The 17,937-nt window shown below is 44.2% G+C and overlaps 1 protein-coding gene across 3 annotated transcripts in view; it reads right to left on the bottom strand.

The window, feature by feature from the left end:
• LOC141087864 (A-type potassium channel modulatory protein KCNIP1-like) overlaps positions 1-17,937 on the bottom strand; it is a 1,937,055-nt gene that overhangs the window by 715,190 nt on the left and 1,203,928 nt on the right. For all 3 annotated transcript variants that reach the window (XM_073573691.1, XM_073573690.1, XM_073573689.1), the window contains one exon: positions 16,034-16,104. In XM_073573691.1, the coding sequence (XP_073429792.1) occupies positions 16,034-16,104 (71 nt within the window). The remainder of the gene's footprint in view (positions 1-16,033; positions 16,105-17,937) is intronic.

A 17,937-nucleotide genomic window follows, 5' to 3' on the forward strand; every position in this document is an offset into this window, starting at 1 on the left:
ATAACATGTATGGATAGCGTACACATTCAAAATATATGTCTCAGGAGGCAGGCTCAGACGGTGTTAGGCCCAGTATGGATTGCACGTGATTGCACAAAGGTTAGAAAGGGTACCGTATCACCGGATAACATGTATGGTTAGCGTACACATTCAAAATATATGTCTATACAGCATGAGGCAGGCTCAGACGGTGTTAGGCCCAGTATGGATTGCACATGATTGCACAAAGGTTAGAAAGGGTACCGTATCACTGGATAACATGTATGGATAGCGTACACATTCAAAATATATGTCTATACAGCATGAGGCAGGCTCAGACGGTGTTAGGCCCAGTATGGATTGCACGTGATTGCACAAAGGTTAGAAAGGGTACCGTATCACCGGATAACATGTATGGATAGCGTACACATTCAAAATATATGTCTATACAGCATGAGGCAGGCTCAGACGGTGTTAGGCCCAGTATGGATTGCACGTGATTGCACAAAGGTTAGAAAGGGTACCGTATCCCCAGATAACATGTATGGATAGCATACACATTCAAAATATATGTCTCAGGAGGCAGGCTCAGACGGTGTTAGGCCCAGTATGGATTGCACGTGATTGCACAAAGGTTAGAAAGGGTACCGTATCCCCGGATAACATGTATGGATAGCGTACACATTCAAAATATATGTCTATACAGCATGAGGCAGGCTCAGACGGTGTTAGGCCCAGTATGGATTGCACGTGATTGCACAAAGGTTAGAAAGGGTACCGTATCCCCGGATAACATGTATGGATAGCGTACACATTCAAAATATATGTCTATACCGCATGAGGCAGGCTCAGACGGTGTTAGGCCCAGTATGGATTGCACGTGATTGCACAAAGGTTAGAAAGGGTACCGTATCCCCGGATAACATGTATGGATAGCGTACACATTCAAAATATATGTCTATACATCAGGAGGCAGGCTCAGACGGTGTCAGGCACAGTATGGATTTGACGGCCCAGATTACACAGCGGAGGAGCAGGGAGAGGTAAAGATTGCAAATGCTGGGGCCCTGCCCAAGCAAGGGGAGCCCACTCGTGGGCGTCGGTACTGGCACTGGGCCCCTCATAGTACAGCGGTGTGTCTGACGGCGGGTGTGCACCACCACCGTCAGAGACACTTGATTGCACTATGAGGGACCCTGTGCCAGTGCCCGCGCCCAAGAGTCTGCCTACCCACCTGTCCAGGGCAACGGCACTCGCACGGTGTCGTGCGCTAGGTGGTGACCCCGGCCATGGGGGGGGAGGCAGCACAGTTAGGGAGTTTTAGAAATTGGCATATGTTGATGTTGGACATTCAGCTAATGCAAAAGGCGAAATAGGTGAAGTACCAGGAAGAGGTGGACCAAAGCAAGCCATTTTTCTGTCACCCTATGTGTCATCAGGGGAAGGTGGGACAAAATCCTTGGAAACCCATGCGTGGTTCATTTTAATGAAGGTTAGATCATCCACATTTTGGGTTGACAGACGGGTCCTTTTTTCTGTCAGGATTGATCCAGCTGCACTGAAGACTCTTTCCGATAGCACACTTGCAGCTGGGCAAGCGAGCTCCTGTAAGGCATATTGGGCCAATTCAGGCCAGGTGTCTAGTTTAGCGGCCCAATAGTCAAAGGGGAATGACCTGTGTGGGAGAACATCGATATGGGAGGAAAAGTAGTTTGTAACCATAGTTGACAACTGCTGTCTCCTGTCACTTTCCATCGATGCAGTATTACCAGTTGTGTGAGCGGTATTTGAAAAATCAGTCCACAACATTGTCATGAAACCCCTGTCTCCAACGCCACTTCTGCTGTGTGCACCACAAACACTTCTGCCAAGCTGCCCCCGGCCCGTACGGCTCGTGTGAGAACCATCACCGCTGCTGTGTGCTGGGAATGCCTCAAGCAACCGATTTACCAGAGTTGCTTGTTTATTAGCCAATATTAGGTCAAGGTTCTCCTGTGGCATGATGTTTTGTAATTTGCCTTTATAGCGTGGATCCAGGATGCTGGCCAACCAGTAGTCATCATCGTTCATCATTTTGGCAATGCGGGGGTCCCTTTTTAGGATCCGCAAGGCATAATCTGACATGTGGGCCAATGTTCCCGGTGTCAATGATGCACTGCGAGTGCTGGGTGGAGGAGCACTTTCTGTCAAATCCACATCCCTCCAGTCACGCACAAACCCTGTACCAGACCTTGCCACGCCAACATTTTCACTTGCCCCACGAGATGCATCCTCCTCCCCTAAGTCATCATCCCCATCATCATCCTCCTCCTCCTCTTCTTCCTCCACCTCGTCCAGGAGAGGTCCCTGAGCAGACAATGGCTGAATGTCATCAAGGATTCCCTCCTCCTCTTCCTCCTCATCAACATTGGCTGCAGACGCCTGCTCCTTAAGGTGCATCAAAGTTTGCATGAGCAGACGCATAAGTGGGATGCTCATGCTTAGGATGGCGTCGTCTGCGCTTACCAGCCGTGTGCATTCCTCAAAACACTGAAGGACTTTACAAAGGTCTTTCAGCTTCGACCACTGCACACCTGTCAACTCCATGTCTGCTCTCAAAGGGCCTGGCCGTGTATCCTCCCACAAATGCATTATGGCCTGCCTCTGCTCGCACAGCCGCTCCACCATGTGCAGGGTGGAGTTCCACCTTGTTGCAATGTCGATAATGAGGCGGTGGTTGGAAAGGTGGAGCAATCGCTGCAGCTTCTGCATACGAACGGAGTGTACAGGCGACCGGCGGATGTGCGCGCACAGTCTTCGCACCTTATGGAGCAGGGCTGTTAACTCCGGATAATTTTTGAGGAAGCACTGCACCACCAGGTTCAAGGTGTGAGCCAAGCAAGGTATGTGGCTGAGTTTTGAAAGGGCTATGGCTGCCACAAAATTACGGCCGTTATCACTAACTACATTGCCTGCCTCAAGATGTACACTGCCCAGCCATGACTCAGTTTGTCGCTTCAAGTACTCGGCCAGCACCTCGGCGGTATGTCTGTCGCCCAAACACATCATCTGCAACACAGCCTGCTGACGCTTTCCACTAGCTGCTCGATAGGGGGACACATCGTGTGCAACAGTGGCAGCTGCAGATGGAGTGCTCGTACGACTGCGCTCTGTGGACGAGCTTTCGCTTCTGGAGGAGGAGGAGGAGGAGGGTGGAACGCCTACAGCCAACTGTTTCCTATACCGTGGGCTAGGCAGCACTGTCCCACCACCGCTGTCCCCTGTGGACCCTGCATCCACCACATTAACCCAGTGCGCAGTGATGGACACGTAACTGCCCTGGCCATGCCGACTGGACCATGCATCAGTTGTGAGGTGCACCTTTCCGCTCACTGACTGCTTGAGTGCATGGACAATGCGGTTTTTCACATGATGGTGGAGGGCTGGGATGGCTTTGCGAGAGAAGAAGTGGCGACTGGGTAGGTCATAGCGTGGTACTGCATAGGCCATGAGTTCGCGGAAAGCTGTGCTTTCCACCACCCGAAAGGGCATCATCTCAAACGAGATTAGTTTGGCAATGTGGGCGTTCAAACCCAGTGTACGCGGATGAGAGACTGAGTACTTTCTTGACCTACTCATAGTGTCTGGGAGGGTGAGCTGGACTTGAGAGCTGCATATTGTGGAAGTAGTGGTGGACAGGGCGGACTGAGAGAGGGTTGATGATGGTGATGGAGTTGGTGTTCTTTCTGATGGCCTAGAATCAGTCTTTCGTTGATATAACAGTGGGATTCCCTGACTGCTGTGGCCTTGCAATGACACCTCAACATTTGCTGCTGTGCTAACCGGTGGGCTTACAGTGGGGGAAACAATGTAGCGTTGATGACTACCTTCGTTGTGATCAGTTGCACATGTGGCACTTGAGGTTTGGTGTTGTGTCCACGCTTGCAAGTGCATGCTGGTTAAATGTCTAAGCATGCAACTGGTATTCAAATTTTTCAGATTTTTCCCTCGGCTAAAGGTCTTTGCGCACTTCTTACAGATAACCTTGGCCTGATCATGAGGATTTTGTTAAAAAAAGTGCCACACTGCACTCTTCCTACTTTGGCAGACATTTTGCGGCCTAGCACGCTGTGATCTTTTGACCCTCTGGACAAGCTGTCCAGCAACTCTTTTGATGTTTGGAACCTGTCTTTGGAGTGCTACGGGCCTGCCAGATAACAGCTGTTGCGATGTCGATGTCTGCTGTGGATGCTCCTCATCTGAGCTATTGGAAGCAGCACCCTCTTCCCCCAATGGATGCCAATCTGGGTCAACAACTGGGTCATCCATCACCTCCTCTTCTATGTCATGTGCACCTTCCTCTGTGTCACCGTGTATGGTGGTATAGTGTGCGGGAAGGGGCACCTGAGTCTCATCAGGGTCAGAATCTGGCTCTGTACACTGCGAGGACAATGTAGTGCTCTGAGTGAATGTACCAGCAGAATCATCCATCAGCGGCTGTGCATCAGTGCACTCCATGTCAGATTCATCTTGGCCTGGGTAATTCACCATTTGACTTGATAATCCAGGCATGGTATGTGAAAACAGCTCCATGGAGTAATCAGTAGTATGGCCTGCGTCATCCTTCAATCTTGGTTGGGGTGAAGGACACAAGGAAAGGTGTGGTTCATGAACATGAGCCTCCAATGACGACTCAGTGCTTTTACTTTTTACAACTGAAGAAGAGGAGGCGATAGAGCTGGAGGCTGAGTCAGCAATGTAAGACAAAACTTTTTCCTGATGCTCTGGCTTTAAAAGCGGTTTGCCAACTCCTAGAAAACTAAGCGTTCGAGGTCTTATGTAGCCAGACGATGACGCAGGCTCAACACCTCCTGCATTCGGTCCTATTTTGCTCTTGCCACTACCATCAGATCCACCACCAACACCATCATTACTAGCTGCCAACCCCCGCCCAATTCCACGGCCTCTTCCACCAGCCTTCCTCATTTTTGGTAGAAATGTAGACAAAATCCAACAAACTATATAGTATGTAAAACAAGGTACAAGGTGTCTATAGGACAGGGGAGATTTTGAATGTCTGCACACACTTTTGGACACTGGACACTTTTGGATTGTGTGAGGCCCAATGAATATCTGAGCGCTATGTGACAGGCTCGATGGCACAGCTGTGACCTAAGTGACTAGAGGATAAGTGAGATTTTGAATCTCTGCACACACTTTTGGACACTGGACACTTTTGGATTGTGTGAGGCCCAATGAATATCTGAGCGCTATGTGACAGGCTCGATGGCACAGCTGTGACCTAAGTGACTAGAGGATAAGTGAGATTTTGAATCTCTGCACACACTTTTGGACACTGGACACTTTTGGATTGTGTGAGGCCCAATGAATATCTGAGCGCTATGTGACAGGCTCGATGGCACAGCTGTGACCTAAGTGACTAGAGGATAAGTGAGATTTTGAATGTCTGCACACACTTTTGGACACTGGACACTTTTGGATTGTGTGAGGCCCAATGAATATCTGAGCGCTATGTGACAGGCTCGATGGCACAGCTGTGACCTAAGTGACTAGAGGATAAGTGAGATTTTGAATGTCTGCACACACTTTTGGACACTGGACACTTTTGGATTGTGTGAGGCCCAATGAATATCTGAGCGCTATGTGACAGGCTCGATGGCACAGCTGTGACCTAAGTGACTAGAGGATAAGTGAGATTTTGAATCTCTGCACACACTTTTGGACACTGGACACTTTTGGATTGTGTGAGGCCCAATGAATATCTCAGCGCTATGTGACAGGCTCGATGGCACAGCTGTGACCTAAGTGACTAGAGGATAAGTGAGATTTTGAATGTCTGCACACACTTTTGGACACTGGACACTTTTGGATTGTGTGAGGCCCAATGAATATCTGAGCGCTATGTGACAGGCTCGATGGCACAGCTGTGACCTAAGTGACTAGAGGATAAGTGAGATTTTGAATGTCTGCACACACTTTTGGACACTGGACACTTTTGGATTGTGTGAGGCCCAATGAATATCTGAGCGCTATGTGACAGGCTCGATGGCACAGCTGTGACCTAAGTGACTAGAGGATAAGTGAGATTTTGAATGTCTGCACACACTTTTGGACACTGGACACTTTTGGATTGTGTGAGGCCCAATGAATATCTGAGCGCTATGTGACAGGCTCGATGGCACAGCTGTGACCTAAGTGACTAGAGGATAAGTGAGATTTTGAATGTCTGCACACACTTTTGGACACTGGACACTTTTGGATTGTGTGAGGCCCAATGAATATCTGAGCGCTATGTGACAGGCTCGATGGCACAGCTGTGACCTAAGTGACTAGAGGATAAGTGAGATTTTGAATGTCTGCACACACTTTTGGACACTGGACACTTTTGGATTGTGTGAGGCCCAATGAATATCTGAGCGCTATGTGACAGGCTCAATGGCACAGCTGTGACCAAAGTGACTAGAGGATAAGGGAGATTGGATTGCTTTTAAAAAAGCAGTTTGCGGAGCAGTGGGTAAACAGCAATGCCAGCCTGTCAGGAAGCCTTAAAAGGCAGCCCAACAACCAACACCACTGATACACCACTATATAGCCTCCCCTTGCACTGCACACACAGTGACTGGTGTGTTGTGCAGGCCAAATTGCTATCAGCAGCAGAAGCAGTTTTTTTTTCTTCTCAGCAGGACAAAAAAAAAAATTGGGATTGCTTAAGCAGTTTGAGGCCCAATGAATATCTGAGCGCTATGTGACAGGCTCGATGGCGCAGCTGTGACCAAAGTGACTAGAGGATAAGGGAGATTGGATTGCTTTTAAAAAAGCAGTTTGCGGAGCAGTGGGTAAACAGCAATGCCAGCCTGTCAGGAAGCCTTAGAAGGCAGCCCAACAACCTGTGACGGACTCAGCTCCTGCTGAGCCCATTTTTTGAGTGGACCCTCTGGGTCGTGGCACCCACCCACCGAGGGCGAGCTGACCTTGTGAGATTCCACCCCCTATACAGGGAGTGTCAGGGGCAAGACCAAGGGGGTGAGCCACCACGACTGCTGGGACCAGACGGCCGGCTCAGGGGACACTAGACGAGTGTCTGACGACAAGGACGAGCAGGAAGCAAGACGAGACTAGACGTAGGTGCAAGGTATCTTCATTAGAATAACACAAGATCACATACAGAGAAAACAAGCAAAACGTGCAAGGTGCGCGCGTGGGCACGCCAAGGTCCATAACATGGTACGTGCCAGATGGCACGCCTAGGCACAGGTAATGGCATGATGGCATTGGACTCCGGACTGCTGGCAAACCGACAGGGTCCAGGGATCAGGCTGCGGACGTCAGCTCCGGACATCAGGCCGCAGTCATCTGGTTCCGGACCTCTGGCAACGGTCGGCAGGTTCCGGGCATCCGGCAGGCAAACCAGGGTTCAGGCAAGGAGGCACGACAGATATCCAAGCAGGGTGCGTGTTTAGGGAACACGCCAAGGTCCAAGGCTAGGTGCGTGTGTAGGGGACACGCCAGGGTTCAAGGCTAGGTGCGTGTGTAGGGGACACGCCAGGGTTCAAAGCGAGGTGCGTGTGTAGGGGACACGCCAAGGTTCACAAACGAGACAGGGTGCGTGTGTAGAGCCACGCCAAAGCATAGGATAAGACAGAGTGCGTGTAGAGACACGCCAAGGAACAAGGTACAAGACAGAGTGCGTGTAGAGACACGCCAAGGTACAAGACAGAGTGCATGTAGAGACACGCCAAGGTACAAGACAGAGTGCGTGTAGAGACACGCCAAGGTACAAGACAGAGTGCGTGTAGAGACACGCCAAGGTACAAGACAGAGTGCGTGTAGAGACACGCCAAGGTACAAGACAGAATGCGTGTAGAGACACGCCAAGGTACAAGACAGAGTGCGTGTAGAGACACGCCAGGGTTCAGAGCAGGGCTGCGTGCTAGGAGCTACGCAGGGACGCACACCTCACTGGCCAATGCACACGGCTGTAACGCCAGCACGAGGCACGACTAAGGCACAGGAGGGGGCAAAGGAACCTTCGTGCTAGGAGCCACGCCAGGTTCAGGGCAGGGTGCATGCTAGGAGCCACGCCAGGGTTCAAGGCAGGGTGCGTGCTAGGAGCCACGCCAGGGTTCAAGGCAGGGTGCGTGCTAGGAGCCACGCCAGGGCACAAGGAAGGGCTGCGTGCTAGGAGCCACGCAGGGGGCACGCCACACTGGCCAGTACACATGGCTGTACACAAACACGTGGCACTTACCACGGCACAGGAGACGGCCAAGGGGAACCCACGCCGGGGTTCAATGCAAGGACAAGGCAGGGAACTAGGCAAGGAATACAGGCAGAAACAGAGCCAGGTCAGAGAGAGGACAGAGTCTAGCAGCGGAGCGTAGGCAGAAGCCCAGAGCCGGGCCAAGGGAAGACCTTGGGACTAGACAAAGAAACGAGCACTAAGGAGCGGAGAAATGGTGCGTGTGCCAGGGAGCACTACAGAGCACCATAGGAGAGAGCGAGGCAGAGCAAGCAAAGACTGAGACCATAGGGAGGAACACAAAGCAAGGAATAGCAAGGAAGAACACAGGGAGGACTACAAGTCAAAGCATAGCAAAAGCAAGACATGGCAAAACAGGCGAGGCAGAGAACAAAGGAAGGACTACAAGTCAAAGCATAGCTAAGGCGAGACATAGCAAAACAGACTAAGACAAAGAACAGCAGAAGGACTACAAGGCAAAGCAAGGCAAAGACAAACATGGCACGAGAGACAACACAAGACATGGCACAAGACAAGAGGCGGAATACGAGCACGGAGCGTGTGCAGAGACGCACTACAGAGCAAAGTGCAAGGGCACAGAATAGAGGGAGCAACCCCACAGACCCAGAGCCTTGCAGGGAAGCAACACAATAATCAGGCCCTGAGCATAGGAAGAGGAGGCCTGATATAGGGCATAGCACCTCCTCCTCCAGGTCAGGACCAGGGGAGAACTTCCGGGATTCTAGACATGACGAGATGATAGCAGAACCAGACAGTGCAGGATCTTAGGAAACGTCACATGATCAGGGTTTCAGACATGACGAGATGATCACCGAACCAACCAGTGCAGGATCCTAGGAAGAACACATGATCCGGGATTCTAGACATGACGAGATGATTGCAGAACCAGACAGTGCAGGATCTTAAGAAACATCACATGATCAAGGACTCCAGACATGACGAGAAGATCACAGAAGGCAGAGCAGAAACGCAGGGATCCTGCAGCTCAGACATGAGGTGAGTCTGCACACAGCTCTAGCGAACATGCAGGACAGCAGACAAAACATGCGCATGCACATCGCTCCAGGAGTTCTTGAGACAAACAGACATGGCAGACATGGCGGACGTGACACAACCAACACCACTGATACACCACTATATAGCCTCCCCTTGCACTGCACACACAGTGACTGGTGTGTTGTGCAGGCCAAATCGCTAGCAGCAGAAGCAGTTTTTTTGTCTTCTTCCCTGCCTAACGCTCTCCCTACAGAATCAGCAGCAACCTCTCCCTATGCTGAGATCGGCAGAAGTAAGATGGCGGTTGGCGTGCACGCCCTTTTATACCCCCTGTGACGCCCACCAAAGCAAGCCAATCACTTGCATGCCCTTCTGAAAGATGGTGGTGACCCGTGCCTATGTCATCACGTTGCCCACAGTGTCCGTGGATCCTGATTGGCTGAAAAAGAGCGCAAAACAAACTTTTGAAACGCGACTTTGGCGCGTAAGTCGCCGACCTCGTGGCCGACCTCATCCTAGGGTCGGGTTTCGTTTCATGAAACCCGACTTTGCCAAAAGTCGGCGACTTTTGAATTTTTTCGACCCGTTTCGCTCAACTCTAACTACAGCCATTCAGGATATTACTGCAGAATTTCGTTACATATGATTTTTTTTATATCTGGAAAAAACATAGTCACACTCTTATATTTCCTTTCTATGCATCAAATATGTAAACAGCCATTCTGCAGCCATTCAAAGTCTTGCTGCGGTATTTCTTTATATATGGATTTTTTATGGCTGAAAAAGAGCATAATTACACATTCTCATTTTCTATGCACTAAATATGCAAACAAGGAATATCATTTGGATAATTATACACTTTTATTTTCTACGTACTAAATATGCAAAAAGAGGAAATATTATTTGAATAGGGTTCAATACACACAGCAATAAAAAGCTGCCGCTTTTTAACATATTTCTGTGGTTTTTATTTGGCTACAGGCTTTTTTTACTAAATAAGGGAGGGCAAATATTTTTCCATTTTTCTTTGTGTATAGAGACAAACACTAATTAAAACAAGCAAAATTTATAACAGATATAATGAATGCAGCAAAAAAGTTGCAGTCGTGTAAATTGTTTCTACCTTGTTCATCTCTATACACAATAAGTGCATACAGTCAAAATGAAAAAATATATATATGCATGCAACTATTTAAATGTTTTTTAAAAGTTTTTTACAAGAAAGGGAGTGAAGAAACTGATTTATTAGAAAAGCATGGTGTCTTTTCTTTTATTCAAACCCCGTGGCATACTCGTGTTCAATTTGAACATCCACCATGCCTCCCTATTCCTGAGCACAGATTCTAGATCACCACATCTAATTCGATTGTGAATTTTCTCAACCCCATATACCTTCAATGAATCTAATTGTCTATTATGAACCTCAACAAAATGTTTAGACAGCTGAGATATATTTCTATTCATATTAGCGCTCTCTATATCAAGGATATGTTCTCTTATTCTTGTTTTTAATGTACGTTTTGTGCTGCCCAAATATTTTAATCGGCACACAGTACATTCCATGATATAGACTACGTTTTTAGTGTTGCAATTTATAAAATCCTTGATTTCAAATAAATTGCTATCGTCAAAATCTCCAAATTTATTACATTTCTTAGTGTAAGTACATATCTTACACTGACTAGTGGCACACTTGAAAAAACCTCTCGTTTTTAACCAATTACCTACATGCTCGGGCGAAGTGCAGAGAAAGCTCGGTGATAAACTGTTTTTTATGGATGGTGCCTTTCTGGAGACTATTCTAAGTCCTTTCTTTATAGTCCTTTCTTTAGTCCTTTCTCAGTATCTGGATCTTCTTTGAGAATTGCCAAATTATCCTGAACTATTTTTTTAATACTTGAAAACTGATTACTAAATTGTAACACCATTGTTACAGGATTGGCAGAATTTGTAGACACATTATGTGATTCTTTAAAATGAGATTTCTTAGATACAATCTTTTCAGCTCTGTCTAAACTCCATTCATTGTAACTTCTTCTGCCCAAACGTTGCCTAATACCATAAACTTATTTTTTGTAATCTGATGGACAACTACAATTTCTTTTGGCACGTGTCATTTCACCCACAGGGATACTTTTAATTGTATGCCTGGGGTGATGACTTTTTGCATGAAGGATCGTATTCCCAGCTGTCTCCTTTCGATGTGTGCGTGTGATAACAGGCTCATTGGGTATACCAGTTAAATTTAGGTCCAAGAAATCAATGTTAGATTTTTTGTGTCGTGTAAGAAATTTTAAATTTAGAGGATTACAATTCAGATACATGTTGAAATCCTGAGCTGTTACTGTATCAGACTTCCAGTTAATGATAATATCATCAATATATCTCCCATAAAACTGTATACAATCAATATAGGGATTATCAAAATTATAGATATACATCTCCTCCCACCAACTCATGACAAGATTTGCCAGTGAAGGGGAGTATTTGGCTCCCATGGATACGCCATTTACTTGCATATAGTAGTTCTCATTAAATATGAAATAATTGTTGGAAATTAATAAAAAAGTGACGTCCAAAATGTAATCTTGGAAGTCATACGAGAAATTACTATACTTTTGCAGATGGAACTTTAAAGCATGAATTGCTACTTTATGCGGAATCGATGTGTAAAGGGAAATAAAGTCAGTAGTTATCCATGAAAATTTGGTATCCCTGATTAAACCATCCATTGTGCTCAGCACTTCTGTGCTATCTCTGATAAAACCAGGGACCCTCTGGGCCAAAGGTTGTAAAAGCAGATCTAACCACTCTCCTAATCTCTCACTTACAGATCCTATCCCTGACAAAATTGGTCTCATGGGAGGAGGAAATGTTTTTTGTGAGTTTTTGGTAGCGCATAAAGTGTCGATGTAACTGGGTTGAGAACCTTTAGATAATCTTTCTCTTTTATGGTAATGAAACTCATACAGAACCCTTCATCGATAATTTGAAAAATTCACTCTTTAATACTAGAGGAGGGATTCTCTAATATACGTTTATAAATCAATGGATCATCCAACATATTCTCAACCCAGTTGATATAGTCATCCCTATTCATTAGTACAATTGATCCACCCTTATCAGAGTTTTTAATTATAATATTCTCATTTTCTTTTAATTCTAGCAATGCCCTTCTCGAGGATAGTTTCAAATTGCTCCTGGCAGCATTCACACATGCGTTTTTTCAGATAGTAATCTCAAATCATTCTTAACAGCATTTTGAAACCTATCCATTACTGGTCTCCTTGCTTTGACCGGATAGTAATTTGGATTAGGAATACTCATATTTTTTGCTGAAGAAACAAAAGCATCAACATTTGGCATACTTTCATTCTGTAAAGCCTGCAAGTTAATGATTGACATCTGTTCCATAAAGGAACAATTGCTATAAGCATTATCCAAAGATATACTATTTTCCACAGCATTACCCGAGCTTTCTTCAAAGTGCAATTTCAAAGCAATATTCCTAATGAATCTATTAACATCACAAATCATTGAGAAAAGATTGAAATTACAACTAGGAACAAAAGAAAGACCAAATGATAATAACTCACGTTGGTCATCAGTCAAATTCAATGATGAAATGTAAACTGGATAGAGTATATAAGACCTACTTACAACAAAGCTGCTTATCATGATTAAGAGTGCCTAGTCACTGGAAACGCGTAGAGCGCTAGCCTTGTAACCTCATGCTGGCTTTTAACCTCACGTGTATGGATTAAGTGAATAAAGAATTGCATTTTCACTATATCGTGGAGCTGGACATTTATCTTTATTACTTTGGATTGGACGCTTGGACACAGCGGTCTCGTGCTCCGATGTTGGAATGCTACGCCTGGTGAGCTGGATTTATATGTTAGACTTAATCTGTGCAATTATTACTCTATAGCTGATGGCATAAATTATCTATTGTTTGGGGTAATTTTCATTTATTTTTGTGCTCTATTATATTATCTATTTGGAGCGCATGTTCTGTCTTTGATTTCCCTTAGTCCACTATGTTTCCGGGCTTTGAAACGCAAGCAGCATTCCACTATGTCACATGACCGGAAGTGTACAGGATACATCCAAAACAAATGTTTTTTGGGACAGTAATCCTACATTAGTCGGACGTACTGCAATCCATAATATTGTGAGACAGGCTCAAGGAGCTGTGGGAAGTCCCAGTTACTTTTCCCCTAAAAAACTTAGAAGGAAGACGTATCGCTTCTGCAAAAAATAAGTCCTGGAAAAATATCTCAAAAGAGGAACTTTATGCATACATTGGACTTTTACTGCTGGCAGGGAGTCAAAAACCGTATGATGTTCCAATACAAAAATTATTTCTGGACCCACTTTCTGATCCACACTATAAGGCGACAATGTCAGTGGACAGATATGAGGAAATTAGAAGACACATTCGATTTGATGATAAGCGAACACGTGCATTGAGGTTTGAAACAGACAAATTAGCCACTATCAGTTATATCTGGAACATATTTATTAAAAATTGCACCAAACTTTACAATCCTAGTACTAATATTACAGTAGATGAGCAACTTGTACGGTTCAGAGGACGCTGCAAGTTCATACAATACATGCCCAGCAAGCAAGCCAAATATGGAATAAAAATCTTCTGGATGTGTGATTCTGCAAATTATTATGGCATAAATGGTGTAATCTACTGTGGCAAAGAGGTTGGTGCACCAGTACAGAAGGATCTGGGGTCTGAAATTGTCAAAACTCTTGCTGTTCCAATATTTAATTCAGGTAGAAACATTACCATGGACAATTATTTCACCAATGTTGAACTAGGCAATTTTCTGCTTCAAAAAGCTATTACACTTTTTGGTACTATCAAGCCAAACCGACGAGAAATTCCAGAAGCCCTGAAACACAATCGTCAGCGAGCACTTTATCAGAGTGTCTTTGGATTCAATAACAAAGCGACTTTGGTATCTTACAAAGCGAAGAAGGAGAAATCAGTGATTTTACTCAGTACCATGCATCACAATTGCAGTATTGACAGCAATGACAGAAAATTAAAACCAGAAATCATCCTGCATTACAATAAAACAAAAGGAGGTGTAGACAAAATGGATGAGATGGTGGGAGAATATTCATGCAAGAGGCAAACAAAGCGATGGCCTGTAGTACTTTTTTCAAATATGCTTGATGTAGCAGCCCTAAATTCATTCATCATTTATACAGAAACTCATCCAGAATTCCATGCACGGAGGAAGGACAGGAGACGCCTATTTTTGAAGGACCTTTGCCATGAACTTGTAATGCCTCACATGATACAGCGAAGCGACGTGAAAGGCTTGCTAAAGCAAACTAAAGAAGCAATGAAACAGTGTGGCGTAGAGTTTCAGATGATTCCAGGGCCAGGAAAAAGAAAAAGAAAGCGCTGTTTCATGTGTCCAAGAAACTTAGAAAGGAAAACTGAGAGATTTTGTTCAATTTGTAAGGAAAATGTCTGCAAAGAATATTCTTCTGAAAAAATAACTTGTCAAAATTGTTTGGAAGACTAATATAATAGAAAAGAAACATAATAGAAATGTAGCTGCAGCTAGTTTGGTATAGATTTCTATGTGTTTTTGTGCGTTTTTTCATATGTTTGTGTGAAATTTGTAAAAAAAAATTTTTTTGGTGTTTTCAGTGAAAAATTATAATTAAATTTTTGTTTACTAATCATATTTTATTTAGCAGTTTTAAAATAAACTTGTAAAAGTTATATAAGTGTGTTTTTCCATATGATTTGCATGGGGGCCTAAAAGGCCCCCAATACGTTAATATGAAGATTTCTGATGTCACGCATACTAGGGTTAATTACCACTGTTTTGTTGCAATGAGTCTCAGATGGACTATTAGGTCCTGATTCATTATGGATTTTTTACTGTTTTTTTCTGATCTATCTAATTGGTGGGTTTTATTAAGATTATCTCTATTAGGGGATAAGGTAATTTGGTTGCTGTGTTTTTTGACTAATAGTTATTGTTCAACGCTGGGGTACTCTGATTATGAATACATGACTCATTTTGTATACTTTTTTGAGGTACTAACAGTATGTGGGTATTTACCCTATGGTCTGTCTTTTTTCTGTAGCATATGATTATTTTTATACTACGAGATAAAGGTATATGAGCTGCAACCAAAGTCTCTTTTACTCTAAGATAAATTCATCTAAGAGTGATTTTTTACTTCGAGATAAGTCTACAGCACTGTAGCACCTTTTTCCTAAAGGAAAATATTTATGTTTACCCACTAGGACATTTTTTTTGGGTGTATTTGCATGTGTGTGTTTTTTGTGTGTATTCTGTTTGTTGTTTTGGTAGGGTGGTCTAGGGTTTCTAGGGCTATCAAGGTGAGCAGGGGCGCCACATCGTCAACAACTAGGGTGCCAATCTCCGCAGTCAGGAAGGTACATACTAGGGCCCATTAGGGTGAGCTTACCCCTTCCCCTTTATTATAGTACATCTAGCTTCTTTTGCCATATTGGGCACTGACTTTGGCTCTTTTCCACCTGTGATTTAGAATTGTCTGGTATTTTTAATTATTGAATTAAAAGGTATTTTTAAGGCGTTTAATTTATTGTGCTTTCTTGGTTTAGTTTTTACCAGCAGCAGTTTCCATATTGAGACACCCATCACTTGGGTGTCCCAATATGGTGGTCAGTGAACTTCCTCCAAAAGAAATTCTGGGATACAGTGTCATCTGGACAGAACAGGAAATGAAAACATTGCAAGGCAATTATATAAATAGATGATAATTTACCTCAAACTTTACTGATCCAGATTGAGCAGCATCAAATGCATTAAACAGATAATGTGCATACATGCTTGCATCTGTGGATAAAAAAAAGTTATTGTACTATAAATAAATATATATATATATATCTATAAATATATATAAATTGTAATACATAAAAATACAAATAATAATATAACATTCTAATTTAAAAATACTGTAACTATCTTAATATATACTTACCTTGTAATGTCTTCACATTCTTTTCCGTCCAGATGTCTCCGGATCCCAGAATTCCAAGCGGCAGAAGTTCACCAACCAAGTGATGGGTGTCTCAATATGGAAACTGCTAGTGGTACCAGCTTCTTGCGCGGGACCACCAGCAGAACACCGTCGCACCACACACACATACACACACACACACTGAATACACTGTTCGCACCACACACACAAACACACATTGTATATTCCGTACGCACCACACACACACACAATGTATATGCCTTACGCACCACACACACACTGTATATGCCATATGCAGTCTCTTGTGTGGTACTACCAGTGGAACACCGTCATGAACACGCCGACGCCGGAATCATCTGATTGATTCACTAATCGCCGCCATCTTTGTACAGGAGGAGCACAGGAGCGCATGCAGTTATAATGTAACCACTGCTATCTGTCTGCACAAAGATGACGGCGGTCTGATTTACTGCGCCTGCGCAAATTCCGCGCAGGCGCAGTGAATCATTCGGCTAATCTCAGCGGCAAATGCGCGACGTGTCTACAGGCAGAGGAAGCATTGAAGGGATTTTCCCAAGAACAAAAGTTCGTTTTAAAAATTGTCTGTGTCTGACCATGTACGGAGCATGCCACATCTCCTGGGCAGGGAAGGAAGCAAAAGACAATACTGAAATTACAGCATTAAAAAGTTATAGAGAAAAAAATAAAATGTGTAAAAACAAATACATTTAGCAAAAGTGGAAACTGAGAGACTCATTGCTAAGGAAAGTAAAACAAACCCCAAACTATTCTTTAATTATATAAACAGTAAAAATATTAAAATTGATGGTGTCGGCCCTTTAAAGAACAATGAGGGTGAAATCATAGAGAGCGATGTGGGAAAAGCAAATGTTTCAAATACTTTTTTCTCAACAGTGTTCACACAGGAAAAGGATTTGCCAGGGGAAATGCAGAGTGATAATGTAAACTCCCCATTAAGTATTATCTGCCTAACCCAGAATGAAGTGCAGAACCGCCTTAGCAAGATTAAAATTGACAGATCACCAGGCCCTGATGGCATTCACCCTCGGGTATTAAGAGAGTTAAGTAATGTGATAGACAGGCCTCTATTCCTTATATTTAAAGACTCTATAGAAACAGGGTCTGTTCCTTTTGATTGTTGGCAAGCAAATGTGGTACCAATATTCAAAAAGGGGTGTAAAAGGGAACCTGGAAACCATAGGCCAGTAAGCTTAACATCTGTTGTGGGTAAAATTTTTGAAGGGTTTCTAAGGGATACCATTAAGGAATATTTCAATGTTAATAAATGTTTAACTCCATATCAACATGAATTTATGAAGGATCGCTCCTGTCAAACTAACCTGATCAGCTTCTATGAGGATGTAAGCTCTCAAATGGACCAAGGAGAATCATTGGATGTCATTTATCTCGACTTCTCTAAAGCATTTGACACTGTCCCACATAAAAGATTGGTAAGTAAGATGAGAAAGCTTGGGCTAGGGGAAAATGTGTGTAGTTGGGTAGGTAGCTGGCTTAGTAATAGAAAACAAAGAGTGATTATTAATGGTGCATACTCAGATTGGGCCAGGGTTACTAGTGGGGTACCACAGGGTTCTGTATTGGGCCCCCTACTATTTAATATATTTATTAATGATCTAGTGGATGGCTTACACAGTAAAATATCAGTA

The sequence above is a fragment of the Dendrobates tinctorius genome, unplaced genomic scaffold, assembly GCF_039654945.1.
Source record: "Dendrobates tinctorius isolate UK_male_01 unplaced genomic scaffold, ASM3965494v1 ptg000036l, whole genome shotgun sequence".
NCBI classification, from domain to species: Eukaryota; Metazoa; Chordata; class Amphibia; order Anura; family Dendrobatidae; genus Dendrobates; species Dendrobates tinctorius.